The sequence below is a fragment of the Sparus aurata genome, chromosome 15 (assembly GCF_900880675.1).
Source record: "Sparus aurata chromosome 15, fSpaAur1.1, whole genome shotgun sequence".
NCBI lineage: Eukaryota > Metazoa > Chordata > Actinopteri > Spariformes > Sparidae > Sparus > Sparus aurata.
In genome coordinates, this window is record NC_044201.1 from 23,226,814 (window position 1) to 23,253,487 (window position 26,674).

Here is a 26,674-nt window from a genome sequence, read left to right on the forward strand (position 1 = left end):
CCTGTTCAAGCTCCTGTCAATACTATGGCAACTGTTGCCATGACTACTACTGTAAGTGCCACGTCTAACAAATCAACAGTATGAACAGGTTCTGCATCCATCCCTCTCTTTGATACTGTTGCCCAGACTATTACGGTAAGCAGTGATGGAAAGTAACTAAGAACTTTTACTCAACTGAGTTTTGAGGTCCTTTACATCTGTATTTCCAATCTATAATTCTTTGTGCTTTAACTCCACTACATTTCTGAGGAAAATGTTCCATTTTTTACCCCCCATTTAACTCATTTAGCAGCTATAGCTAATAATTTCTTTTCCGAAATACATTTTTCATACAACAACATCTGCTAAGTTTATAAAACACAATGAATCGCTGAATACTGCAACTGGTTAAGACAAGATCCATCTGGACCTACTACAACAGTGAAATGGTGCTGATGTATTTAGTGTTAACAATAATGTAATATGTGCCAATGTGCTGTCCAGTTTTCTGTGGAATGAGTACATTTCCTTTGAATACTTAGAGTACTATTACTTTAGTAGGACTATGAAGACGTAGTATCTTTAACTTTCACGTTTGGTTGACTCTGGAGGCAACAGTTGAGGAGGGTGAAACAAAGTTAACTATGATTTAGAGTCATTCTGTCTCACCAAATTTATCATCAGCACGCCATCATTAAAATAATTTGAATTTTATGCCTTCTCAAGTCTGAATCCAACCCAGTTACAGGCTTTTTGCTTATTTGCTTCAGATGAGTGCCCGACATCGACTATGGAACCAGAAGTCACCACAGGTATTTAACTGTCTTCATGACCAAACATTTCTAAGGCCATAGCTCCATCATATTCATTTCTCCTCACAGAGAATTGTAAATACTGTGGTTAAGACTGTGTCCTCCTGTGTCTCTTAGATCAACCCTCATGTCGTTACAACTGTGGCAGTCACATGGGAAGCTGCTCCTGTTCAAGCTCATGTCAATACTATGGCAACTGTTGCCATGACTACTACTGTAAGTGCCACATCTAACAAATCAACAGTATGAACAGGTTCTGCATCCATCCCTCTCTTTAAAACTGTTGTCCATACTGTACCGGTAAGCAGTGATGGAAAGTAACTACGAACATCAACTCAAGTGAGTTTTGAGGTCCTTTACATCTGTATTTCCAATCTATAATTCTTTGTGCTTTAACTCCACTACATTTCTGAGGAAAATGTTGCATTTTTTTCCACCACATTGAATTTGTTTGCCAGCTATAGCTACTAGTTTCTTTTCAGATATACATTTTTCATACAACATCTGCTATGTTTATGAAATACAATGAATTGTTGAAGACTGGAACTTCCTATGACAAGCTCCATCTGGTCCTACTACAACAGTGAAATGGTGCTGATGTATTTAGTGTTAACAATAATGTCATATGTGCCAATGTACGTTCCAGTTTTCTGTGGAATGAGTATATTTCCTTTTAATACTTAGAGAGTACTATTATTTTACTGGGACTATGAAGACGTAGTATCTTTAACTTTCCCTTTTGGTTGACTCTGGAGGCAGCAGATGAGGAGGGTGAAACAAAGTAAACTATGATTTAGTGTCATTCTGTCTCACCAAATTTATCCTCAGCACGCCATCATTAAAATAGTTATAATTTTACTGCTTGTCAAGTCTGAACCCAACCTGGTTACAGGCATTAGAATATTAATTGTACATGAAAAGCCAATCTTCTTACTGATGGTCTGGTTTGCTTTTTGCTTATTTGCTTCAGATGAGTGCTCAGAAACGACTCCGGAAGCACCCAGCACCACAGGTATTTAACTGTCTTCATGAGCAAACATTTCTGATACTTCTGATAACATACTCTCTGGCTTTTGTGTCTGAGCAACATTAGATTGAGCAGTAGTTGTGTTGTTATAGTCCTCATGAAAGGGTTTTTGTCTGTGGTTTCACGTGCTCTCACTGGTCTTTAAGTGGCCGATACTCTGACATTTTATCTCATTTGCTTTTTCTTATAATCCATCAGGTGATAACTCGTGGACTGTAGATGACATCGTCACATGTATTTAACTGTCTTCATGGCCAAACATTTCTAAGGCCATAGCTCCATCATATTCATTTCTCCTCACAGAGAATTTTAAATACTGTGGTTAAGACTGTGTCCTCCTGTGTCTCTTAGATCAACCCTCATGTCGTTACAACTGTGGCAGTCACATGGGAAGCTGCTCCTGTTCAAGCTCCTGTCAATACTATGGCAACTGTTGCCATGACTACTACTGTAAGTGCCACGTCTAACAAATCAACAGTATGAACAGGTTCTGCATCCATCCCTCTCTTTGATACTGTTGCCCAGACTATTACGGTAAGCAGTGATGGAAAGTAACTAAGAACTTTTACTCAACTGAGTTTTGAGGTCCTTTAAATCTGTATTTCCAATCTATAATTCTTTGTGCTTTAACTCCACTACATTTCTGAGGAAAATGTTGCATTTTTTACCCCCCATTTAACTCATTTAGCAGCTATAACTAATAGTTTCTTTTCCGAAATACATTTTCATACAACAACATCTGCTAAGTTTATAAAACACAATGAATCGCTGAATACTGCAAGTGGTTAAGTCAAGATCCATCTGGACCCACTACAACAGTGAAATGGTGCTGATGTATTTAGTGTTAACAATAATGTAATATGTGCCAATGTACTGTCCAGTTTTCTGTGGAATGAGTACCTTTCCTTTGAATACTTAGAGTACTATTACTTTACTAGGACTATGAAGACGTAGTATCTTTAACTTTCCCTTTTGGTTGACTCTGGAGGCAACAGATGAGGAGGGTGAAACAAAGTAAACTATGATTTAGAGTCATTCTGTCTCACCAAATTTATCCTCAGCACGCCATCATTAAAATAGTTTGAATTTTATGCCTTCTCAAGTCTGAATCCAACCCAGTTACAGGCTTTTTGCTTATTTGCTTCAGATGAGTGCCCGACATCGACTATGGAACCAGAAGTCACCACAGGTATTTAACTGTCTTCATGACCAAACATTTCTAAGGCCATAGCTCCATCATATTCATTTCTCCTCACAGAGAATTGTAAATACTGTGGTTAAGACTGTGTCCTCCTGTGTCTCTTAGATCAACTCTCATGTCGTTACAACTGTGGCAGTCACATGGGAAGCTGCTCCTGTTCAAGCTCATGTCAACTCTATGGCAACTGTTGCCATGACTACTACTGTAAGTGCCACATCTAACAAATCAACAGTATGAACAGGTTCTGCATCCATCCCTCTATTTAAAACTGTTGTCCATACTGTATCGGTAAGCAGTGATGGAAAGTAACTACGAACATCAACTCAAGTGAGTTTTGAGGTCCTTTACATCTGTATTTCCAATCTATAATTCTTTGTGCTTTAACTCCACTACATTTCTGAGGAAAATGTTGCATTTTTTCCCACCACATTGAATTTGTTTGCCAGCTATAGCTACTAGTTTCTTTTCAGATATACATTTTTCATACAACATCTGCTATGTTTATGAAATACAATGAATTGTTGAAGACTGGAACTTCCTATGACAAGCTCCATCTGGTCCTACTACAACAGTGAAATGGTGCTGATGTATTTAGTGTTCACAATAATGTCATATGTGCCAATGTACGTTCCAGTTTTCTGTGGAATGAGTATATTTCCTTTTAATACTTAGAGAGTACTATTACTTTACTAGGACTATGAAGACGTAGTATCTTTAACTTTCACTTTTGGTTGACTCTGGAGGCAACAGATGAGGAGGGTGAAACAAAGTAAACTATGATTTAGTGTCATTCTGTCTCACCAAATGTATCCTCAGCACACCATCATTAAAATAGTTATTATTTTATTGCTTGTCAAGTCTGAACCCAACCTGGTTAATCTTCCAATCTTCTTGCTGATGGTCAGGTTTGATTTTGCTTATCTGCTTCAGATTACTGCCCGGCATCAACTACGGAACCAGTCAGCCCAGGTATTTAACTGTCTTCATGACCAAACAATTCTGATACTTCTGATAACATACTCTCTTCTTTTGTGTCTGAGCAACATTAGACTGAGCAGTAGTTGGAAAGATCATCTTTGTGTTTTTATAGTCTTCATGATAGGGTTTTTGTCTGTGGTTTCCCATGCTCTCAGTGGTCTTTAAGAAAAGAAAAGAATATGAAACTGATGAGTGATTTATTTTCTTACTTTTCACGATCTTCAGATTATACATCATGTGGTGGTTACCTGTATGCATACAGTAGAAGTTTTACCAGCCCAAACTATCCATCTGCGTACCCACATTATGCAGACTGTATCTGGTACATCAGACCAGGATACTCAGTCATTCGGCTGCAGTTCTCTTCTGTAAAGTAAGTATACAAGAGGCCATTTGTGATCACTAACAACTATTGTGTTGAATTATCTTTAGCTTTAAATTCAAACATCTGTTCTTTTTTCACAGCATTGAGAGTTGTGGAAATTGTGGTTGTGATTCCGTTTCCGTCTATGATGGCTCCAGTACCAGTAGCAGGCTTCTGGGGAAGGTGTGTGGCAGGAACACTGCCACTTTCTACTCCACCGGTTCTTACTTGACCGTGCGCTTCAGGACTGACAGTAGTGTTAGCTACTCAGGATTTCGGGCTTCCTACGAAGTTGTGGGTACGTCACAATGACTGCTGATGTTTATGAATTTCAAACAATATGCAGTATCTTCACTGTAATGACATCCATAAAGTCTAAGTGTAGAGAGTGATTTCAGTGATGGGAATTGTTTTGTCTGATTTTTCTGCGGCTCAAGTTTCCTGCAATGATATTTTTTGGTCACAGTTGCTGGTTTATCTGAATGTTTAGTTACACAGTATAACAGTAAACCCCTTTTTTTCCTGTCATGAAGATAACTTCAGCACTGAAAGCCCTGTCACAGGTATGAAAACCTCTCAACAACCTATTTGTGAAAGAATGAAACATTCAAATATGAATTACTGAAATGTTTTATACTCTCCTGCGTCTCTCAGAACAGCCGTCATGTCGTTACAACTGCGGCTGGAACCTGGGAAGCTGCTCCTGCACAAGCTCCTGTCAATACTATGGAAACTGTTGTCCTGATTACTATGGTAGGTATCATGTCCCTTAAAACTATGGTCACAATTTTAACTGAAAGGCATTCATAGAAAAGTTACTGTACAGTGATATGAACTGGAATCTTTTGTTGAAGCAGGATGTTTGTGCTGGACATGCTGTGGGAGATCATTCTAGAAATCTACACCAAAGTGATATTACTCATGGGAGAGAAAAACTGCATGCTTTGGAATGGAGAAAAGACAATGACAATGAATACAATAACTTTTAGTTGCATTTGAAGTCATGTCATGGGGTCCCTCAGAAAATGTTTTTAACATAGCAAAACAACGCAAATTGAGGCCAAGTCATTCCAGTCTCATTGAAAACAAGAGATGCCCTGATCTCTTCCAATTAAACACAATTAATTCCGTCTTAAGAATATGTCAGCATCAACCAATCTGTCGGTTTCCAAATCTCTTAAACTTTACCAAGAAAATAAGGAGGAAGCTATATTGGCTGATGTTTGTGATCTGACAATAGGCTCCCTCATCTTGATGTAACTTTACCTAAATGTCACAAGTTAGCTAGCTAGTTAAATAGCTCCTCTTCGCCCTCTCCTGTTGACATCACTCAACCTCTGGAGCAGTTCTTTGCTCTAAGAGTGTCTCTGGGCTCATAAGATGAAGCAAGCAGGCCGGCTGCATGTATAGCGGGCTGCCCTGCTGCTGCTGCGCCTGTCCGCTTCATCAAATGAGCCCAGAGACACTGCATCTGTGACAGCCAGATGTTGGTGTGTTTAATGGCGGGGAAACTACAGCTCACAATCTGCTGCATCAGCTCACATAATAACCTGTCAGCTATGCTTGACAGAGATTTTCATGGCCCTGGTTGTCTGCTCGACAACACGAGGGAGTGAGATCGGTGGGACTGCGCCCGAGTGTCTGTACTGTAACCTTATTTAGCCCGTCTGTCTCTAGAAAGTACCACACTGGCCAGAATTCTGTAATTCAACATATAATTAAAGTGTGAGGCTTCCTATCAAAGCCACTTTTAGTCAGTTGAATCAGGATGTGTCTAAGACAAAGAGGTGTAAGAGATTGTAATTATTTTATCTTGCTCTCTCTTACATGCAGATCACTGCTCATCAACCACGGAATGGCCCACCACAGGTAAGAAAACCTCTCAACAACCTATTTGTTAAATAATAAAACATTAAAATATAAATTACTGAAAGGTTTTATACTCTCCTGTGTCTCCCAGCTCAGCCCTCATGTCGTCACAACTGTGGCTGGAACCTGGGAAGCTGCTCCTGCTCAAGCTCCTGTCGATACAATGGAAACTGTTGTCCTGATTACTACGGTAGATATCATGTCCCTTAAAACTATGGTCACAATTTTAACTGAAAAGTATCTTGCATCACACTGAAATACACTACTTCAATACCATTCCTCATAAGATAATTAACTGAATCATTACCCAAAGATGTCACAGAAAACTAACCGCATCTTTTCCACTTAATATGATGTTCACACAGTGACTTTTAGTCAGTTGAACCAGGATGTGTTTAAGACAAATAGGTGTAAAAGATTATAATCATTTTATCTTCCTCTCTCTGACATGTAGATTACTGCTCATCAACCACGGAATGGCCCACCACAGGTATGAAGACCTCTCAACAACCTATCTCGCGTGGTGGCCTACTACTCACCAAGCTCAACCCTCACTTTTGCAGGATCTTCAGTGTGCAAAACAAGCCTGCTGCAAACACTTCACTGAAATGACCCTCATGTTATCTTGTCCACTTTTAAGCAACCCCCTGCGGAGGCTATCTGTTTGGCTCTGGCAACTTCACCAGCCCGAATCACCCCTCCTTCTACCCAGACAACACCTACTGTACCTGGCGTCTTAGAGCTTCGAGCGACCAAAGAATCTTCCTGGCATTCACGTACCTGCAGTGAGTGAAGAATAGACTGCTCTCTGGGGATCATAATCATCACATAAATGAGCAGCTTTATTATGTGAACTACAAATGGAGAAATGATGTGATGACAGAAATGAATCACATAGATCTCTAGAATAGCATAACTTAAAAAGTAAAAAAATACAACAAACCTGCCAATAGAATTAAGTTAGGCTCTAAACTGAGTAAGTCAATCATTTCTTATCATTTTCTTAAAAAAACAGATTGGAGAGCTGCTGTGAGTGTGACTACATTAAAGTCTATGATGGATCGTCGTATATGGGGACAATGTGCAACAACAGCTTGGCTACTTTCCACTCTTCCTCCAACTCCATGACTGTGGTCTTCCGGAGTGATAGCCGCGTGGTTGCCCGAGGTTTCCGAGCTGAGTTCATAAGCTCTCTGCCAACGAGCTCAGGTACAGTTATTGTATATTTAATAGTAGGTATAAGAGTATCTAGTTTTGATTTGGTTATTAAATGTGATGAACCCTAATGTCCAATGGGGATTGTAAAGGGATGGTCTAATAAAAAGATGCTTTTGTTGCAGTGTGGGTAATTAGGATTCAGAATTAAATTTTTGGGGGGACTAAAAGTAGCCTCTTCTGCTTTTCTTTTTAATCCCGTCTCTTGATTCCTCCAGCTTTACTCAAGTGCAGAACAATCTCCTTTCTAATTGTAGCATTAGCATGCCCACATCCTCCTTCATCAGATGGTCAAACTTCTTGTGTTTTCTACGCTCACTATCTTAATTTAGCCTGATACTAAGTCAATCTGAAGTAATTATTCACTAGGGCAATTTTGATAGATCGAAAGTAAGCAGATCACTAGAGTTACTTTAATTCACTGTGACATTCACATGAGTGTCTGTACCAAATTTAATTGCGATCCATTTAATTAAATGTCATTTCATTCAAACGACCAAATGTCAACCTCAGATAACACTTTAGATCAGGGAACACATTAACTGGTAGTTGCTTATTAGCATGCATATTAGCTATTTTAAAGTTATTAATGCCTTGTTCTACATAACCATATTCTACAACTCCTAAGCCAGTAAAGGAAGATGAGAAAATGAAAATACAGTCATTATCTGCTCACTCGCATGCTGATGAAAAATCAGGTGGAGTTTCTCTGTTTGCAAAACATTTCTGGGGCTTCACTGAAAAACACAGTTGCAGTGTAAAAAGGCCCTCAATGCATTGTTGAGCTTGAAAAAAGGGTGTAAATAACTTATTTTCCAATTAATTTGCTGTCTCTGGGCTTCTACAGGGAGACTTGGATTACACCCTACAAACTATATGTCTTTTGTATTTTTACCTTACAAAATCAGTCCCCATCCACTTCAGTTCTTTAGGAGAATTCTGCAATGCTGTTAAGCTCCAGAAATGTTTTGTCAACAAAGAAACGTCACCTGACTTCCCATTGGCATGGGAGTGTGTAGAAAATGACTGAAGTTTCATTTTAGTGGTTAATAAGTGTTGAACTACTAGTGAATTCATTTTGAGAAGACCTGACTTTAGAGTGGTTAGAAAGTTTTTTGGACACTTAACACTTGTAGTTTGGAGTCTGTGGTGTTACACCTTTAAAGTAATAAAGACTGCTGAAAATGTCTTGTGAACACGGTCCTTCGGCAGGTCAGGTTACGTGTTCCTCAGACAACATGAACATCGTGGTTCAGAGGTCTTACCTGAACTCTCTCGGCTACGACGGCGACAATCTTTACCTGAATAACCCAAGCTGCAGACCCCAGATTTCCAGTTCGCAGGTTATCTTCAGGTTCCCGATTGAAGGTTGTGGCAACGATAAAAAGGTAGCAAACCCATGACCGACTGGAAAACATTAACAATATACAGCACTTCCCACAAATTATGGGAGAATTACATGTCAGTGGAATCTTGTGTGTGACTATTTTCCACTATCCTTTACCTTGAACAGATTGAGAATGGCAGAGTTGTGTACACCAACACTCTCCGGGCTGACACCTCCAGCTACGGAGAGATCACACGGCAGGTTCACTTGAAGATAAACGTGGCCTGTCAAATGGATCAGGATTCAGTGTCCCAGATCATGTACCTTGTCGAACATACTGGTAACAGCAGCATTGTAGGCACAGGCAAATTCAACACCAGCATGAATTTCTACACATCCGGCAGCTTCTACTACCAGGTGTGTTCGGGTAGTAAAGGGACTGTACAGAAAAATCTGTTGCTTAATACACGCTGACACTTTGAATTTATACTCTCAGGTGACTCAAGTGCCATACAAGGTGACGCTCAACCAGAACTTGTATGTCCAAGTGGATCTGAGCAGGCAATCGAGCAATCTGGTCATCTTCCTTGACACCTGCGTGACATCACCATCACCCCATGACTTCGAGAACAGATCGTACTACCTGGTCCGTAATGGGTAAGATGAGAATGTACCTCACGTACCTCAGAATCTCCACTGAAGGAAGAAATAACAGTTTGGACATTATGACATCGATGTTGTGTTGTGGAGATATTAACTGAAGTTAGCGTGCTAATCAGCCCACCTATTAGGTTCAAAGCTCCTGTGCTAGTGGTGTTAACACCCCCAGTACTCAGTCCGCCCTTAGCTTGGCCTGCTAGCTGCATGGCTAACTGAGCTAATTCGCTAACAGTAGCTATAGTTACGTAGCAGCAGTTGTTCTGGTGATGTGCTGCCCTCTATTTGTTTTAAAATTCAACAGGATGCCAATACTTACATATTGCACCTTTAAGTAACTGACCTGCCCTGAGCCCCTGTTCCTGTTCTCTATGTAAGAAAAGGTCGATTTGCGTAATTAATGCTGAAACTTCTAGTATAAAAGTTTTGGATAATTGATCATCAGTAATGTGGATATAATGTCTAATGGGGTATTATCATTAGAACAGTCTGGTAGGATCAGAACATTATAATTTTACATTACATGCAGGATACGCTGAAGATTAAACGTTAACGTCTTTGGTGTGTTTCTCTCATCACGTCAGAGAAATTATAATGAAATGTCTCTGATGGTCTTTTCTAAGTAAATGTTGATATACACAATATAATGGATAAAGAAGTGTTTACATTGGTTTCCTATAAACCTCTCAAAATCTACACAATTTTGTCTGCCAGCAGACACTTTGAAAAGGAAGGTTAACTTGTCATTACTCTTCTGTTAACTTTACATATTTATAATACCAGTATTGTCCAGTAACAGTTTCTCGTTTCACCTCCAGATGTCCCGTGGACAGCACCTACAGGCCCTACTACACTGGCCTCCGTCCCTATGCCCGTTTCACATTTAAGGCCTTCCAGTTCCTGCGAGCCGCGGAGTCGGTGTACATCCAGTGCAAGGTCCTGATATGCCAAGCCTCTGACAGCAATTCCCGCTGCCACAATCCGCCTAACTGCAGAAATCGTGTGGCCAGAGACCTGGGGACAGAACACGACAGCCAAACTCTGGTCCTGGGTCCCATCCAACTCAGAGGTCTGTAACCACTTGTGCCTGGTTTTAAAACGGATAGCGGATCAATTGAAGGATGATATCAGTAAGAAATTTAACTGTGTTCTCATGATCTAAAGACAACATTCTAATAGAAAACATTTCACCACTTCTCTTCTCTAGCCTCTGAGAAAAAGGAAGAAGGGACTAAGGAGCAGGACGAGGCTTAAGCTGACACAGCAGTGAGCTGCATCATATTTACCAATCATCACTACCATTCTGTTCACTGTCACACTTTACTATAATCGACCTTTCTTCTCTCTTCATTACCTGATTAAAAAGACAGCATCAAAAGACAATCTGTGTTTGTGTATTTCATTATGAACATCAAATATTAACATCCCATAATAATACAAATAATACTGCTGTTAGTGACAGAAAAGAAGATGTGGAGGAAAAGAACAGACAAAGCACAGCTCAGTTAGAAAACACTTTACTTATAAATTAGTTAGATTAATCCATGTCACAGTAAAATGATTTGCCATCCCAGGGGGAGAGAGTGATCGCCAAAAGGCCTCGACATTCACTGTTACCTATGAACCTACGACACACTGCGAGAACACAAGGCAGTCATTACTGGATGCCCCTGTTACTGGTAAGCATGGCGACAAAGAGGTGGTCCTAAAAACAGTGACTATGTTCTCCACGCATGTTGCTATGCAACAGACAACAGTACCCAAGACAAACAACAATCTTGCTAAAGTAGCAGTCTCACTGCAACATGATTTTGCTTTTTTGACACTGAACATCTATCCAACCACTCAGAATACAATACTCAGTAAATATTCAGAAAAGCACTGGTATCCGTAAGGTAAAAGGGGAATCTCAGTGTTTGTTATCACAAAGGCTAAAACGTGGCATCCCCAGTGCTACGTGGCAATTCTGAGAAAGTGTTCTTATGAGACACGAGACTTGGTGATCCTGTCCTAAACATGTAGACACCGGATATCAAAGGGACTACATACAATATCAAAACATCAGAATGTGACATTATGTAATCAAAAGGGATATGTAAAACCCTTTTAACAAACTGAGTGAAATTACCATGATGCTGGTCAAAGAAGGGCACTGTGCGTCCAAACAACACGACTCCCTATAAAATCTAGTCAAACAACTTCCTGACCAAAAACCACTGATACAAAGTTTGGTCAGGTTTTTACTGTGGATGCCATCCATATAGTTTTGATCCCAAAGTTTCTTAGCAGCATTCATGGAGCAGAATTTTGGCAGAAAAAAAGGAAATTGCTACCATAGAAAACTACAATGGCCACTTATTTTTTTTTTTTTAGGTTTGGGCCTATCTGTTACAGTAAGTTATTGTAATAACATCCATTAATCTTCAAAATAACAGTCCTCTCTATTTTCGACACACAAGAAAGTGACTATGTCAGGCACTGCAAAGAAATAGTAATGCACCAAGCACTGAAATAATTTCAACAAGGCTTAAGATCTCTCAAGGCCAACAGATTTGCTCCCATCATCAGAGCCATCTGTAGATATACCTTCAGGAGTGTTGAGAATTTACTTTGGAAAACTGCTTTAGAGTTTCTTCTTTTTGTGCATGTTCTGAGAGTGTGAGCCAATTTGCTGTGTTAGTAGGTCCTCCCGCCTTAACTCTCTTGGCAGGTTCCACAGACAATACAAAACAGTACATTTGACAACTGCACGTATATGATCTGATTATATGTACTCTGCCCTACGCATCAAAGTGATAGAACTTTATTTATTCATAGGTTGCGTTCAGATTGCTGGACAAAGTCCTTCCAGCCACTAGTACTTTTCATTCACCTTGATCTGACAGGGCACCATACGACTTGTGTAAAATGGCACCCATCTAAATTTGCTTTAGAGAGGTGCATTGAAAGCCTTTTCTGCCACAGTACTGCATCAAAAGATAAATCTGATACGCTTGCCAGTCAGTTAAGTTTGTGTTCTTAAGGGAAACTCCAAGGCAGCTGGTAAGCTACTACACTAAACAAGGGTTAGGGTTTGGCTAGTAGGGCAGCCGTTATCTGATTTATGACAGCAGTTTAGTGCAACTCCACCACCACAAATGAATTCTCAACCTGTTGAAAACACTGATCATCCCTTTATAATACACTTGAATGGGCACCATACAAAATGAAACCATCTGAATGTTGACATTTTCCTGTATAAGTACAACTTCAAAGGCTAGGCTACATCAAGGCCAAGTAAAAGACCAATAAATAAAATTACTATGGAATCAATAAAACAAAGCGGTCCGTTAAAAGATCTTTCAAAGACTTCCTCGTTCATCCGTTACTTGTGCTGCCCCCGGGCAAAGTGACAGGCAAAGTCATACTTGCTTTTGCACTTGTGGCCACAGATGTTGCACTGGAATGGGTTCTCGTAGCCATGGCAGCCCATGTGGATGGTGTAAAGGATGTTGTCGGGGAAGTAGATGTCACAGTGCTGGCAGTGATGCAGCACATGGGGGTCCTGGAGTGGGGCAGACAGGCCTGGGGCCGGCGTGCTGGGTTGGCTGTTGGAGATACTAGGGGTACTGGTGCGCCCACTGTGCTCGCTGCAGGGTCCCCCTCCAGGGCTGCAATTGCTGTGGGGCGGTGCCCGGGGCTCTGGGGTGATTGGGGAAGAGGAGGAGGCATGGGCCATGCTGGCTGTGACAGCCACAGGAGCTGTGGCAGGATGGGGCTGCTGGATGAGGAAGGGCTTCTCATCAACGATAGACTCCGCTCCTGGAGACATGGGAGGTTGACTCTGCGCCTGAGACTCTGAAGGGAGGCTGGCCAACTGGCCTGCCAGTGTGGACAGCTGGTTCAGGGGATTATCCATCACCATGTCATGATGGTGATGGTGATTTTGATTGGCCGGGTGCCCGTCCTCGACTGCTCGACTCTGATTATCATAGGTCTCCTGACGTAAGTGGGGCAGCTCATGGGAGAAGTCGTTCACATTATCAGCCTTGTGCACCACCATTGAAGGGGGGCTGAAGTTGATGAGGAGTCGGCGGCCGTAGCCTAATGAGCTGGCCTTCTTCTGTAAAACACTCAGCATCTTCTTATGGGAAAGCGAGCGAGCACCTTTCATCGGCAGGAGTTTGTGGCGTCGACGGCGATGGTGTGACAAGTTGCTACGATCACTGCAGCGGAAGGAGCACAGCTCACATTTGTAAGGCTTCTCGCCGGTGTGCGATCGCATGTGGGCCTCCAGGTGACGCTCATAGGCCGAAGCAAATGGGCACAGGTGGCAGCGATGAGGTTTCTCTCCTGTTTAAAAGTGGAAAACAGGCTGAGTAACAAAATCTTTGGAAAATCATCCCCTGAAGTAAACTAGCAACACTCACCTGTGTGAATGCGGATGTGCTCGATGAGTCTCGCTGTGCCTCTGGTTGCGTAGTTGCAGTAGCGGCACTTGAGCTTCCCGTCATAGGTCCGCTCAAAACCATCGACGAGGATCCCTGAGCTGTCCTCCAGGGACATGTCCACTGAGGGGTGATCCAGTCCATTCTGACTGCAGTCTGCACACAATAACATCAGCAGAACTTATCATTCACTCTTCAAAAAAATTGGAATGACACACTGATTATACTTTATGGAAACACTGTAGCTACTCTTCACGCATTTCTAAAGCTGATTACAAAGTAACATACAGTCAAACACTACATTTGCATTTAAGTGACTACAACAGCTTTAATCACAGACTGATTCAAGTATATGGGTAAGGATGCCTGTGTCTGATGACTTGAAATCAGATATCAGACAATGTTTACAGGTGAATTTGTGAGCTGTTTGCCCAAACTGCAGAAAAGCCAGACGCCTTTAAAAAAAACAACAACTGCTGAATATGTATTGTAGGTTGGATTGTAGACAACAGATGCCACAGTTAGTTACCTGGAGGAAGCTCGTCCGCCTCCTTGACGCCGCTGACGGAGCCTGATATCATGTTCACATGTTGAGTCTGCTGGCTCAGATACTCTTGGAAATCCTTCACAAAGTCGAGCGTGTCTGGTTTTTCCTCACCCATTGAAAGGAAGTGATGCGAATGTCCAGCCGAGCACAATTACTGAAGAGCAAAGATGGATCAGCGTGAGGTCAGGGAATTAAGCGCATCACTTGAATATAATAAAAAAATAAACATGCAACCAACAAAATTAAAATAAAAAAACTCAAAGTATCACTGTCATCTACGTTAGCTAGCTCATTTGATTTTTACAGGTGCACACATACCTCTTTGTATATAAGTTGTTGTTGGTTAAATGTGGCCAGTTTTGTTTGTTTGGTTGTATAAACCGGATCGAGCCTATCCAGACACAAAGACAGGATAATCCTGGAACCCGTGATTGACAAGCAGGAAATCGGCGCGATCCGATGTCTGGTCGGTCGCTCCTACACACCGCTCATCGTCGTCATGTTGTTACCAAAGCTACGTACGCTACGTTAGCCAGACAGCTAACGTTAGCTTATCTCGGGGAAAGCATCTTTGTCAACAGAAACGCTGTGTATCTGTCTGACACGGTCATTATTCACATCGTCCGTACGCGCTTGAGTAAACCCGCAACAGCAATGATGGTTTAAAAAGTGTCTTTCAGCCGAATCACCTGCTACAAGTCACACTAAAAGACTACCTGTTAAATCAAAACAATAAAGCGGTTGAGGGGTGAAAGTTCGCTGAGTGTGCACCGGTGAAAACCGTCCGGCCACCAACTCAATGTGCCCACGAACAAGGGTTCCCTCCACTTAAGGGATAACTTTGACCAAATACAAAGCAACACAGTGTCTCATAAAGTATGAAAAAACAAATCTTACTATTGAACATTTGTAAAGTACATTATGAATCGACAAGAAGCTGTTTGCTATATGTCTGTGGTTGAAGACCGAAGTTAGCTAACTAAACATTTTGCTAGTCCTCAAGAACTTGCTACAGAGAGATAGGTAAGATACAGTTCAGCATAAATAATGTATCATTCACAAATACACAGGTTTACTGCAGTTTTTGACATATCGTTAGGCACAGAAGGGGGTTACGTCTCTTATTTAAAATGCCTGTTTTCAAACTAAACATGTGAGGGAGTGCTAACATCTAAAAAGACTGCTAGCTACATGATGTTGTGAAGTGTATTTAACTGTTTGTTAAAGTGTAGAATTATATCTTCAGCACTAGCCAACATAAGATAACAAGAAAAACACCAAACTCTATGTTTTCATGACTGCATAAACTGAAGAAAAAAAAACACAATTTCATCCAGTTACTTTGTTTATAAGCTTCACACAGTGTTCTGGTGAGCTCATTTTCCTCTGAGAACAGCTTTTTTATTCAGTTGTGAAAAAGATAAATATTTCGAAACATGAGATATTATTGATATTGAAATTGTGAGTTTGAATTTCTTCTCTAAAACTACATAATGCCCATTTAAAGTGTGATTAGTGCAGTTTTGCCCTATACTTGAAGGAGCTAGTTGCCTGCCATCTCTTTTGAGAAAGAATCTTTGTTATTGTAAAAAGGGTCATTGTTTAATGATTGAAAGATATTGTATCAGTAGTGAAACTGATCATCATACACGCCTCCAACAATGCACTTTGTCACCCAGGCGCAGTGGCCTTTTTGGACTTGAAACACCCATCTGTTGCCACCAGCTAATGAAGTTAACTGATAGCATATCCACTCTCATCCATGACGTGACACACTTTGGGATGTACTGCGTGCAATTATGAGCAAGTGGCAAATGAGGCACAACAATTGCATTACTTTCAAAAGCTATTGTCTCATTCATGTTTTATCACAATCAATAATTTACCAGTAAGCGCTTGGTGAAGATCGCGTTGCCCCATTTGTGTCAAAGTTGTAGGAAAACCACTGAGGAGAAGATGATAAACGACCACGCTGAGTGAGGCCGCTGTATCCTTTTACCACATTACAACTGCAACTGTCAAGCATTAGAGTTACAGCAGTAATGTAAACCTGCTACCAGTGAATTCTTTACATGGTAACACGAGTAACACTCTTTTGAAATGCATCAAGGTATCTACGCTTCATTCTGTATAGTAACTGTGCTTGTGTATGATGTACTTTTGTGTCACTTCACAGAATTATAAGCGTGATTTCAACATATTCTGACATTTCTTGACAGGTACATTTGGCCCTGCATGCACACCTTGCTGCTCCACATGTGAGTACAGTTCAACATCTGGACACTAGATGGCGCACAAGCCTCAGTGGTGAAATCCCATTTCTAACCACACGCTGTTATGAGACACAAGCACTCCACATGACACAAGATACAAAGCTAACACACGTAGGCTAGCATTGTTTATAAGTCCTAACCTTACAGAGGAGGCTTGACTCATCAAGTTTGCACAGCTCATGGCTATCACTGTACAGACCATGTAAGCTCAGTGTACAGTCAGGTAGCGAGTCCTGTCAGCTGCCAGTCCCAGGGGACAGCATGTACACACAGGACCAGTGGAAGACGTGACAGTCGACCTCATCAGTTGAACCATGACCGCCGGAGCAGCCAATTACATCACCTTCTAACAGCCTGTCCACACTAATGTTATTTTATTGCAATTTAATTATGCTCAGGTTTCCACCGGGGCCAGATCCTGTTAAATAATTTACACAGAGCCACAATGATTTGTCGGCACGAAAAGACAAAGTGCGCACTTCTCTGCGCTCTCATTTGTTTCAATAGGAATGTTTGATATAAATCGCTGAAACAATAATCTTGTGTTGCGTTTTCAACCGAGCATTTCCCGCTGTTACGCTGCCTTTGGGTTGAAGGACAGATTTATTAAGCCCAAAAATACTGAAGGGGGAATAACTGGTCAAACTTAATTTTGCATTAATGACATGCCCACTGCACGATATATTAAGCTGTTCCTTTAAAGGGCAGCGAGCATGTATTAATGAGACTGAGAGCAGGTAATACTCTAACAGGGCTTACTAGGGCTGGCATTTACACCCAATAATGCTGTAGTCACGCTGATGGAAACCTGCATAGAAATTACTTACTACAGTGTGCTCGAGCTCAAACTGTGTTGGATGTTGCTAATGTCTGATATAATATAAATCAAACACACTGATCCAAAATGTCCGTCCATTCTGATACAATGACTCATATACTTAACATTTTGTGAAGGCCTGACTTGAACTCGAAACCTTTACAAGACTAATCAAAATTACACGAGCGCGTTTTGAATATACACACTGGCACATGTAGAATGGGCTCTGCGACAACACCTGTCTTTGAGAAGGTTGCAGTGTTATCCACTTGCGCTGATTCACATTTAAAAGGCCTGAATGAAAAGGTTCCCTTCTCCTCTTAAGCGCTTGATTTACAGGCTGTTTGTGGTTTAACGCCACACAAGACAATTGATTCGCTCCTCCTTCCCTGAAAGAAATTGGAATTTAATTTAGAGAAGGTCTTAAGCAGTTTTTAAAGACTTGGTGTCATTTGTTGGGCTTGTGTAAAAGCTGCATTAGAGATTACCCTCCTGGAAAAGCTTTTTAATCCTAGACAAGTGCAGCCATAGTAACGGTAGACGGGAGCCTCTTGGAGGCAGAAAGGTGAAGGGGGACTTTGACAAGATTTATTCTTCTCTTACTGAGACTGTTTCTTTCTTGAGGTCCCCCGCTCCACGAGGAGCATTTGAAAAAGAACTGAGAGGTGGGGGAAAGGATAAAGGAGGTATATATTAAGCTTTTCTTTCCTCCCACCACTTAATTTCCTTGCAGGCGCGCCTTGCGCCGTTGTAATGAATGTAATTGCTGCCTTTGATGAGAATGCTATTATCTGGATCACACTTTACATGGGCAAACAAGACTGCCCCTCCCTCTGCCTCCACCTCCCATTTAACTCAGCAATGAGACCCCCCAATTATGCAGGGAACAAGTGGCTTTTCATAAAGCCAGCGTGTCGCTCTTGATTGGTGAGGCTTGGAGCCGGCTCCGTGTGGACAAAGGATAGATTAGATGTGATATAGGCACACCAAAAACCCCATTTCCTTGATTAATTTCCTGCATGCCTCGCAGAAAGGGCCCACTCTCTCTCCACTGAATTCTATCTCTCCTTTAAAGACAAACTTTCATCTTTTGATAGATGTGGCAACTCAATGGACAGACAGACATTTTATTGACCCAGGTTTGACCACAGCTGCCCGGGCTTCAGGAGGGAAAAGGAGCAAAAAGAGAAATGTTTCACTTCAGCGTGAGAGGATGGGCTTATTTTTCTTATAAAAAGCTCAAAATCTTTTGTGGCCCTGACTGTATTTTTCTGCCCTCAGCTGGGATCAACTCACTCTTCATGCTGATCTTTTTGTGCTCTCATGCACACAAAAACACTGAGCGTTCGCTCCTTCTCTCTCCTCACACACACACACACACACTCACGGACACACAGCCGCGCGCTAAACAGCCATTTGATGATAGTGGCAAACAGATATGATGGGACTTTATGAGGCGATGCGCGATAAAGCTGCTGTCACCTTAGGAAGTCTAAGTGTTCTTCTGACTGCCTTATTACCGTATTAAAGCACCACTCGACAAATTCACACACACCTCAGCCCGGCTCTGACAACCCGGCGTGCTTCTGTCCAATATTCCAGCAGGCTGAAATATCGAGAACAATTAAATAGACTGTCACAAGTGACAGATTATACTATTACTCCTCAAAGATTGTCATCCTTGAAATGTATTCATAGCCATTTCTTCTTTATCGGTGAGTGATTATTCCTCTAAGCAAGCAATTCCCGAGTGATAAATTGGTAATCAATTCATTTGACTATTATGCTTTGAGAATGGCTCCGAGGGATCAGCAGCATTGGTCACTCTTATTCACTTGCATATATATCCAACACTAACTCAGGGTGCTGCTGGAGCTGATGGATGCCGGCAGCTCCGACCACCTGACTCTCAAAAGGTTTATACCATCAGAAACAGGTTGCCATCCGGACCCAGTCACGACAGAGAAAGAATTGGCCAATATTTTTGACTGAAGTGGCATTTTAGCAGTATTTATTTGATGGTCCCACTACCAAAACCATGGGCCACAAATAAAGAAGATGGTATAATAGCTTTTGACTGGCCAGCTAGCTCCTGACTTGAAATGAAGTGTCCAGTTGTGAGTTATCGTGGCCAAACGTCATTTGTACAGCCTGAAAAGTGGGGACATTTTTCTAGCTTGTCACTCTCTGGCTATAGCTCATTGTCCTGAATGATGCCTCTGAACGCACAGTTGCCCTAATACGAGTATTTCACTCGCACCGCAAGGAGGCTGGTAATGGATTAGCCTGTCCATAGGAAGATAATATAGTGCGTCCACAGGCACATCTTTAAACACCAGTGGGTCACAGGTAGAGAATAAACTCTCAGCATGTCTCTGCTCACATTTAGCACCAATCTTAGCCGTCTTCTTTGTAGTTCCGACTGAAACAAAACAAATATATATATTTGTTTTAGGGCTACAACTAATGGTTATATGTAGGGATCAGTCTGCTACTAATTTATTTTTTCAGTAATTGGTTCATCAATTAATTATTTGGTTCAAAAACAAAAATAGTGAAAATGTCCTTAAAAGTATCTCAGAGCCCAAAGTTACATTTTAAAATTGACCAGCAGTCCAAAACAAAAGATGTTAAGTTACACTTGTAGTGTTTAATTCCATTTAAGCCTATTTTTATCCTCTGTTTTATTTCTTTTTCTTTTTTAATCACTACATGAGACAGGTGGCAAATCCTTCATGTTTACCATTTATGCATAAAATCTGATTAATCTTCTGTTGATCGGCTAATCCATTAATTGACTTTTAATTTTGCACACGGTCACCTAAAGTATGATCAGTGTCAAGTAAATTCCTGAGTTATTTAATTTAATTTGAGCTATTTTGTATTTTCTGTTTTATTTATTTTTTAACCGTTTATGTGCCTTTTAATTGACTTGACTTTAGATTATATTTTGTCTAAATGACTTTTTAGGTCTTGTGTTTTACCTATCTTTGAAATGTGCTTCAGTATACGAATAAAATTAAAGGATAAGTTCACCCAAAACACTCGGTATCTACTCACTCTCATGCTGATGGAAAGTCAGGTGAAGTTATTTTCAAGGCAGAAACTGTGTGGCAGCATTCTCCGAAACAACTGAAGTATGGAGACCACAGAAGTAACAGAATCGTACATTTATTTGAATAGACATTATTTACTACGTGGACACCTGGTCGAGCTCATGCAACCACTTCAGACACAATGTGTGGTGAAACTTTTAGCTGAGCAGCGTGTTGATACCATTTTTCAAATCAGCGTTGGATCTCGGGGCTTCCAGAGACTTGGATTACAATGGACGAGCTTCTTTGAGCCTTTTAATGATTTTTTCTTAGGTTGTTTTTCATCTTTGGTTATCAGTTGGTTATGAGAATGCTGTGATGCTTGTTTTCCTGTGAAGCTCTGGAAATGTTTGTGGACTACGACTTTCCCCTTTTCAGCATGGGGGTGAGTAGATAATGACTAAAATTACATTATTTAACTTTCCCCTCCTTAATGATCATGAAAATCTTTCTAAAAGTACTGAGGAAACTCAATGATGTTGTTACCTGATAGGTGAATCATGCTCACAGGGAAGCTCTACCATTTTTTTCTGTAAAAAATTAAGATCCCTATAATAATCAGAATGCACCAACATTAATATCATGAGCAAAACTGTTTTCCTTTGGGAGTTGACATCATTAAAACTCCAGCACACTCTAAATTAGCTGTTGAGTTTTGAGGTGTGTATGGATCTGCTGGAGTAAAGACTGGTCTGAACTGGACAGTCGTGCTAATGTGAAGGAAGTTTTAGATTAATGAGGCTTCTGCCCTTTGAGGGTATCGATCAAACCCAATCTGGCCAGGAACGATTTGCTCCCCCCTGCTGTAATATTAATAATGTATCAACATCATGAACAAAACTAGTCCCAGTATTCCTCTGGGAGCTCACAACATTAAAAAGCTCTAACACGCTCTAAATTAGCTGTTGAGTGTTGATCTCTGTATGGATCTGCTGAAGTGGCTGTTGAGTAAAGAGGGGTCCGAATTGGACAGTTCTGCTAATGTGGAGGAAGTTTTAGATTAGAGTTCTGCCCTTTGAGGATATTGATCACGCCCAATCTCACCAGGAATGATTTCCCATGCTCCTCTGCTGTTATATTAATAATGTATCAACATCACGAACAGAACTGGTCACAGTATTCCTTGGGGCGCCTAGAAGAATAAAAAAAAAAAAAAAACGCCTAGAAATGTGAGGCACGCTTAGAATTAGCTGGTGAGTTTTGATCTCTGTATGGATCCACTGGAATGGCTATTGAGTCAGAGTAAAGGGGGATCTGAAGTGGACAGGGTCACTAATGCGAGGGAAGTTTTAGATTAATGAGGCTTCGGCCCTTTTGAGGCCACACTGCAGTTCTTTAAAATATTAATTTCTGTTGCTGTAAATAAAATACCCACAAATTATGCAGTTACACCATCAATTCAGAGTAAAAAAAAAAAGACTTTGCTTCATACAGGAGGAAAAAAAAAGCTCCAATAATTTTGGAGGACTTGGAAATATTACTTAAATCCAATTTCAAAAGTTCATTAAATGTTTACTAAGATGATAAAATATTTGCTATGATAACATTGTTTTTGTTTCGATTCACAGAAAGCTCTGCAGACATGTAAAATAACACCTACTAAATCTGATTAAATCTTACCAGAGAACAGCTTTATAAATGACAGCAGCAGCTAACAGCATAAAAAACATAAAAAACGAGCAACAATTAAAAACAATCTTGACAAACATATTTTCTTCTTTTCTGCTAATAATGTGTTGCTGTGAAAAATCTAAGAAGTCTGAAACAAACCTTGCTGCATTTACTTATACCAAACTTCTTTCCGGTGAATAGTTAAGACAAATTCTTGTAAAGATTGTGTGGGATTTGGTAGAAAAAGACAAAACAACAACAACCAGTACAAAAACAGCAGCCCTATCAGTTACAATACCACATGATTAAATTGTCAGAAATCATGCCAATTATTTTGGCAAAACTTCTCAGAGTGAAGTACTGATCAACATTAGCATAAGCACTTAAACTTCCAATTCTGTCGGCCACCTGGCACAAAATCTCCTTGGAAAAGAAAGGTGCACAGGTGATCCAGTCAGGTTGGCAGCCGGGCACCATCTCTGTCTGATTGCACATCTCTGTTATTAACTAAATGATTAGATCAACTTGTGTTTTGTCCTGTGTTGTTGTTGCAGCGCCGACAATAATACCACTTGGAAACACAAGAAGGTATGAAAGTTTACTGCTACCACATTAGGCGAAAATTAAGCAGTCTATAGATAGACTCAAAGTTATTGATTAAACCACTGTGACCAGGAATAATTTCTCATTCTCCCCAGCTGTTGTCCTTTTCTAGTCAGTGACAATAGATTAGCCAGAGGCCCTCACTGCAGATAATGTTGGGTAATTTCATTGTAAAGTTGGGGTATTTTAGTTTGTTGACGGCAACACACACATCTTTGGTCTATCATCTGGATCTTGACAGCCGACAGCTCTGTTTATTCTTTTAGTACACAGCAAGCAACCCTTATTTTAACGGTTCTATGGCTCTAAAATGACATGTTACTAATGGATTAAATAACCTGCCACTTGTTTGAGATTATTTCAGATTTCAATCCAAATCTTTTTCAAAAACATCCTCAAGTCATGTGAACTTTGTGATGGAATCAATGTGTAAAAATACCAATATGTCCTTTGCACTGTGTTGGAACTGTGAACAGTATCAGCCACGTGTGACTCGATAAGGTTACGAATCTCTTAATTACAGAATATGCAGAATCTCTAACCATAGTAAAGCCTGTTGGATACCACAGATATATTTATATATTTAGACTAGTTTAAAGCTTCAGCCTCTGAATCCATCTCAGCCTCAGTCTGAGCCCCAGGAGCAGCGGCTCCCTCTCCGGCCCTCCTGCAGGCATCGTTAGCCAGACGATGATGGGAGCCACCTCGGCCATAATGGGAGGGTTGACTGACCCCTGACCCCGTATTGATCCGCTGGCTGTGTCCAGCTGGGCCTCCCCAAACCCAGTCAGCTGGAGAGGTGTTTAAAAGCTAACACCCCGGCTCCCATCCACTCCACTACACAGTCATTAATTACATCATTTACCTGTGACAGTGACAAACATGCCCGGCCACGCCGCAGTTTATTAGGGTCACTGTATAAAGCCCAGGCCAAACCCAGATCAAAAGTGTGTGTGTGTGTGTGTGTGTGTATGTGTGTGTGTGTGTGTGTGCAATGGGGAGTGAAAGACCCCATCTCATACAGTATGGGATTATGAGTATAGATGCATGAGTGTGACTGCTTTGTCCTGGTCTGTCGCGCTGCTTAGTGGGGAGGTTTATTTTGATTTATTTGATATGTTGAAAGACAAAGATTGCCAATTTTCTTGTACAGACAAGAATATGAGTATAGATTCCACAAACACAGGGTGGGGGAAAAAAATCACAAACAAAACCCCTCAGCGGAGTTCATCATTGTAGTCCTTGTAAAACACCTCGCAGGCGATGGCATTTGACATGTATTTGGACGAAATATAAAAATCTTGCAGATTTAAGACCAGTTTCCTTTTATGTTTGTGTGCTCGCTATTCTATGCCACTGTGCTGACTCAGTTCTTGGCCGCTCTTTGTAGTCTTCGCTGGATGTTTGTGGCCCATTCACTCCTCAACTTCCAACGCCGCTGCCTTTGCATTGCCTCTTATTTGTGCGGGTGTCTCCCATTCTGCATCCACCTTAAAATCACTCCCTTTCCCCTCGCCGTCACCCCTCTGTCGCCTCTCCTCATTCAGCATCCCCCCCTTTCCTTTCCTCTTGACTATAGCCCTCTACACAATAAAAGATCATTGGCTTCCTCTTGCCATACCTTTCCCACTACACACTGGTATTTCAATCTCGACTCAATCGAGAAGGCTGACCTGCACACATAAAGAATTGGCTTTAAGGCTTTGGAAATGGAACTAAATCTGCTGCAGGTCACACTGGGGGAAAATAAGCGGCAAATGTAAGTAAGCATGAAATAGTTTTTCATAAATAATCCAAATGACAGCAGGCTTTCTAATGGTGCCAGGGGGCTGTAAAAGAATATGTTGCCAATTTCTCCCCTATTAAAGTGAAATAGAAAGCCAAATACACAACGGTGCTGACGGAAAAGTTGCATACCTGGGCCCGTTGGAGTGGAGATTGAGGACACAGTTGGGTGTTAGAGGCAGTTGTAGTCGGGGGCGAGGTGGTGGAGTGATTGCTAGCCGTACAGTCGAGGTCTTTCCACTGCGGGGAAAAAGAATGCCCCTCCTTCACATCAAATCAATTGGTCAATAACTGCCCTCTTTCCCTGCGTGTGCGCAGGTAGGCAGCTCACATCTGTCCCCGTACGGTGTTGATTTGATTTGCACTTATGTTTTTACAAATAATCAATGCCCCATTTTGACTAATACAAAGGGCCTCTAACGGCGTAACGTCGTCAAAGAGGGAAAAGGGGAGAAACATGGAAAGAAGTCATTAATGGGAAAGCTATTGACAGAAAGGACGAATGCCGAGATACAACAGCGCTGTGTGGTTTTTAGTCGAAGAGAAACCCAATCATCTTAGTTGTACTACAAATCCTTAATGGTCTACAGTGGAGGAAGTGGTCAGATCAGATTTTGTAATAGTATAAAAAAAGAAAAGTCACTTCATCAGGCTAATTAGCAGGGGTTGAACGATATTTGTCTATTGTGATATGAGACACAATTGAAGTGGGAATGATAATCTTTGCATTTAAACTCGAGCTGAAATGAAAAATGACTCTCTGGCCATTTTACATCACATCCACGTCATGTTGTGCACCTTTTTAAAAATATATGTCAGCATTGAAAAAATGTCTTGGTATCATTATATCTAAATCCAGTCATGTCTTCCTTTCCGGTAGAACAAAACTCCACATGTGCTTATTGAACGAACCCATTTCATGTCAATCACCATCAACAAATCTCCCACTTTAACCAAAGAGCGAGTGGCACAGATTTTATGCCAGACACGTGGAGCTGAAGCGAGCTGATTTGCAGGGCCATGACTTAACTACTACTGTACGTAAAGTGCTATAAACTTGTTTTCAGGAAAGGTAAATATGAGGAAGCTAAAAAACGCTCCGCCTTCCGTTCCATGTGGAAAAAATTTAATACATGTAAAAAGTGATGTGATTTTTGCTGGTGTCTGTACCAAACAAATATGTTTATTAAGATTTGTAGGATCGGGCATCTCTGTACCACCAAAATGATTTATGTGTATGGTATTTCAGTTCATCAAATCATCTTTTTATCCCTAATTATTAGAAAAATGTGTTCTAAGGAATAAATTGTAAAAGGACTTTTGTGCACTACTGTGTACTTGCACATATCATGTGATTATTATTACTAATTGTGTAAATAAATAAGTATTTTATTGGGTAAGGTGGTGGAGATGGGACTGATTTAAACTGTTTATATACTGTTTGTGTTGCTTAATCTATTAAAACTAAGTATAGTTGTTAGAGACTTGTGGACGTAAAATTGAAATACTTGAGCAGAGTGCCAGTACAGAGTAAATGTACTTCGACTTTACTTTTGTCAACCATAGAATGTGTTGGTTTCTATAAAGCTGTCGCTTCTTTTAAAGCTGCTGTGGACGTGAACGAAAAAAAAAAATAGGTGTTACGGCAAGCTATCTGAGTCATAAAGCTTTTGATTGGGCTCTTTGGAATTAATCCAGCTGGTGAGACTAGTCTTTGTGTGTGTGAGTGAGTGTGAGAGAGAGAGGCTGATTTGAGGGCCCCTTGAGTCAGAATCTGTTATTTATTGCTATTAAATGGTTAATTTTCCTGGGTGCCCTGAGGACTTTGGGGCGCATTAAGATGTGAGGAAGATGGAGTTGTCAAAGGGTTGGCCTGAATGCTTGATGTATTAGGAGAGCAGTTCTCAAAGATCCATTAGCGATTGGCAATGGTCCCTTATATGTTTCCCATTTTTTGGAAAAAGTCCTTTACTTCCCCACTGCTTTACTTTATTAGGATCAAAATTCGTATGACATCTACTTTAAAAAGCTCCAGCGTCTGAAGTCGGTTAAGAGTAAATCCATGCTCTGGACTGGGTGTTTATGAT

General features: G+C 40.9%; 2 protein-coding genes across 14 annotated transcripts in view; one reads left to right on the forward strand and one right to left on the reverse strand.

Annotated features, from left to right (window-relative positions):
* Positions 1–10,812, forward strand: part of LOC115596696 (deleted in malignant brain tumors 1 protein-like) — a 40,144-nt gene extending 29,332 nt beyond the window's left edge. For 8 of the 13 annotated variants that reach the window (XM_030442010.1, XM_030442011.1, XM_030442012.1 and 5 more), the window contains 21 exons: positions 750–791; positions 909–1,007; positions 1,762–1,803; positions 2,170–2,268; positions 2,966–3,007; positions 3,125–3,223; positions 3,950–3,988; positions 4,223–4,370; positions 4,463–4,659; positions 4,895–4,924; positions 5,016–5,114; positions 6,195–6,230; positions 6,322–6,420; positions 6,685–6,720; positions 6,871–7,015; positions 7,246–7,439; positions 8,658–8,833; positions 8,959–9,189; positions 9,269–9,429; positions 10,248–10,498; positions 10,637–10,812. In XM_030442010.1, coding sequence (XP_030297870.1) covers positions 750–791; positions 909–1,007; positions 1,762–1,803; positions 2,170–2,268; positions 2,966–3,007; positions 3,125–3,223; positions 3,950–3,988; positions 4,223–4,370; positions 4,463–4,659; positions 4,895–4,924; positions 5,016–5,114; positions 6,195–6,230; positions 6,322–6,420; positions 6,685–6,720; positions 6,871–7,015; positions 7,246–7,439; positions 8,658–8,833; positions 8,959–9,189; positions 9,269–9,429; positions 10,248–10,498; positions 10,637–10,683 — 2,312 coding nt within the window. In that variant the 3' untranslated portion in view covers positions 10,684–10,812. Of the gene's footprint in view, positions 52–749; positions 792–908; positions 1,008–1,761; positions 1,804–2,169; positions 2,269–2,965; positions 3,008–3,124; positions 3,224–3,949; positions 3,989–4,222; positions 4,371–4,462; positions 4,660–4,894; positions 4,925–5,015; positions 5,115–6,194; positions 6,231–6,321; positions 6,421–6,684; positions 6,721–6,870; positions 7,016–7,245; positions 7,440–8,657; positions 8,834–8,958; positions 9,190–9,268; positions 9,430–10,247; positions 10,499–10,636 lie in introns of all 13 variants that reach the window. The other 5 variants (XM_030442018.1, XM_030442019.1, XM_030442020.1 and 2 more) reach the window with 3 other exon arrangements.
* Positions 10,813–10,930: 118 nt separating this feature from the next.
* ikzf5 (IKAROS family zinc finger 5) lies at positions 10,931–15,196 on the reverse strand. The gene is made up of 4 exons (XM_030442023.1): positions 14,722–15,196; positions 14,386–14,557; positions 13,839–14,012; positions 10,931–13,761 (listed from the first exon to the last, which is right to left on the reverse strand). The coding sequence occupies exons 2-4, from the start codon at positions 14,516–14,518 to the stop codon at positions 12,794–12,796; spliced, it is 1,275 nt and encodes a 424-aa protein (XP_030297883.1). The 5' UTR covers positions 14,519–14,557; positions 14,722–15,196; the 3' UTR covers positions 10,931–12,793.
* Between the last annotated feature and the right edge of the window lie 11,478 nt (positions 15,197–26,674).

What these genes read in the sequence shown, in the direction of transcription:
- ikzf5 (XM_030442023.1), bottom strand. Translation starts at nt 14,518, where the DNA reads ATGGGTGAGGAAAAACCAGACACGCTCGACTTTGTGAAGGATTTCCAA. An exon ending in GGCGGACGAGCTTCCTCCAG is followed by an intron (nt 14,013 to 14,385) that starts GTAACTAACTGT and finishes TATTGTGTGCAG; the next exon opens with ACTGCAGTCAGAATGGACTG. An exon ending in GCACATCCGCATTCACACAG is followed by an intron (nt 13,762 to 13,838) that starts GTGAGTGTTGCT and finishes ACTTTTAAACAG; the next exon opens with GAGAGAAACCTCATCGCTGC.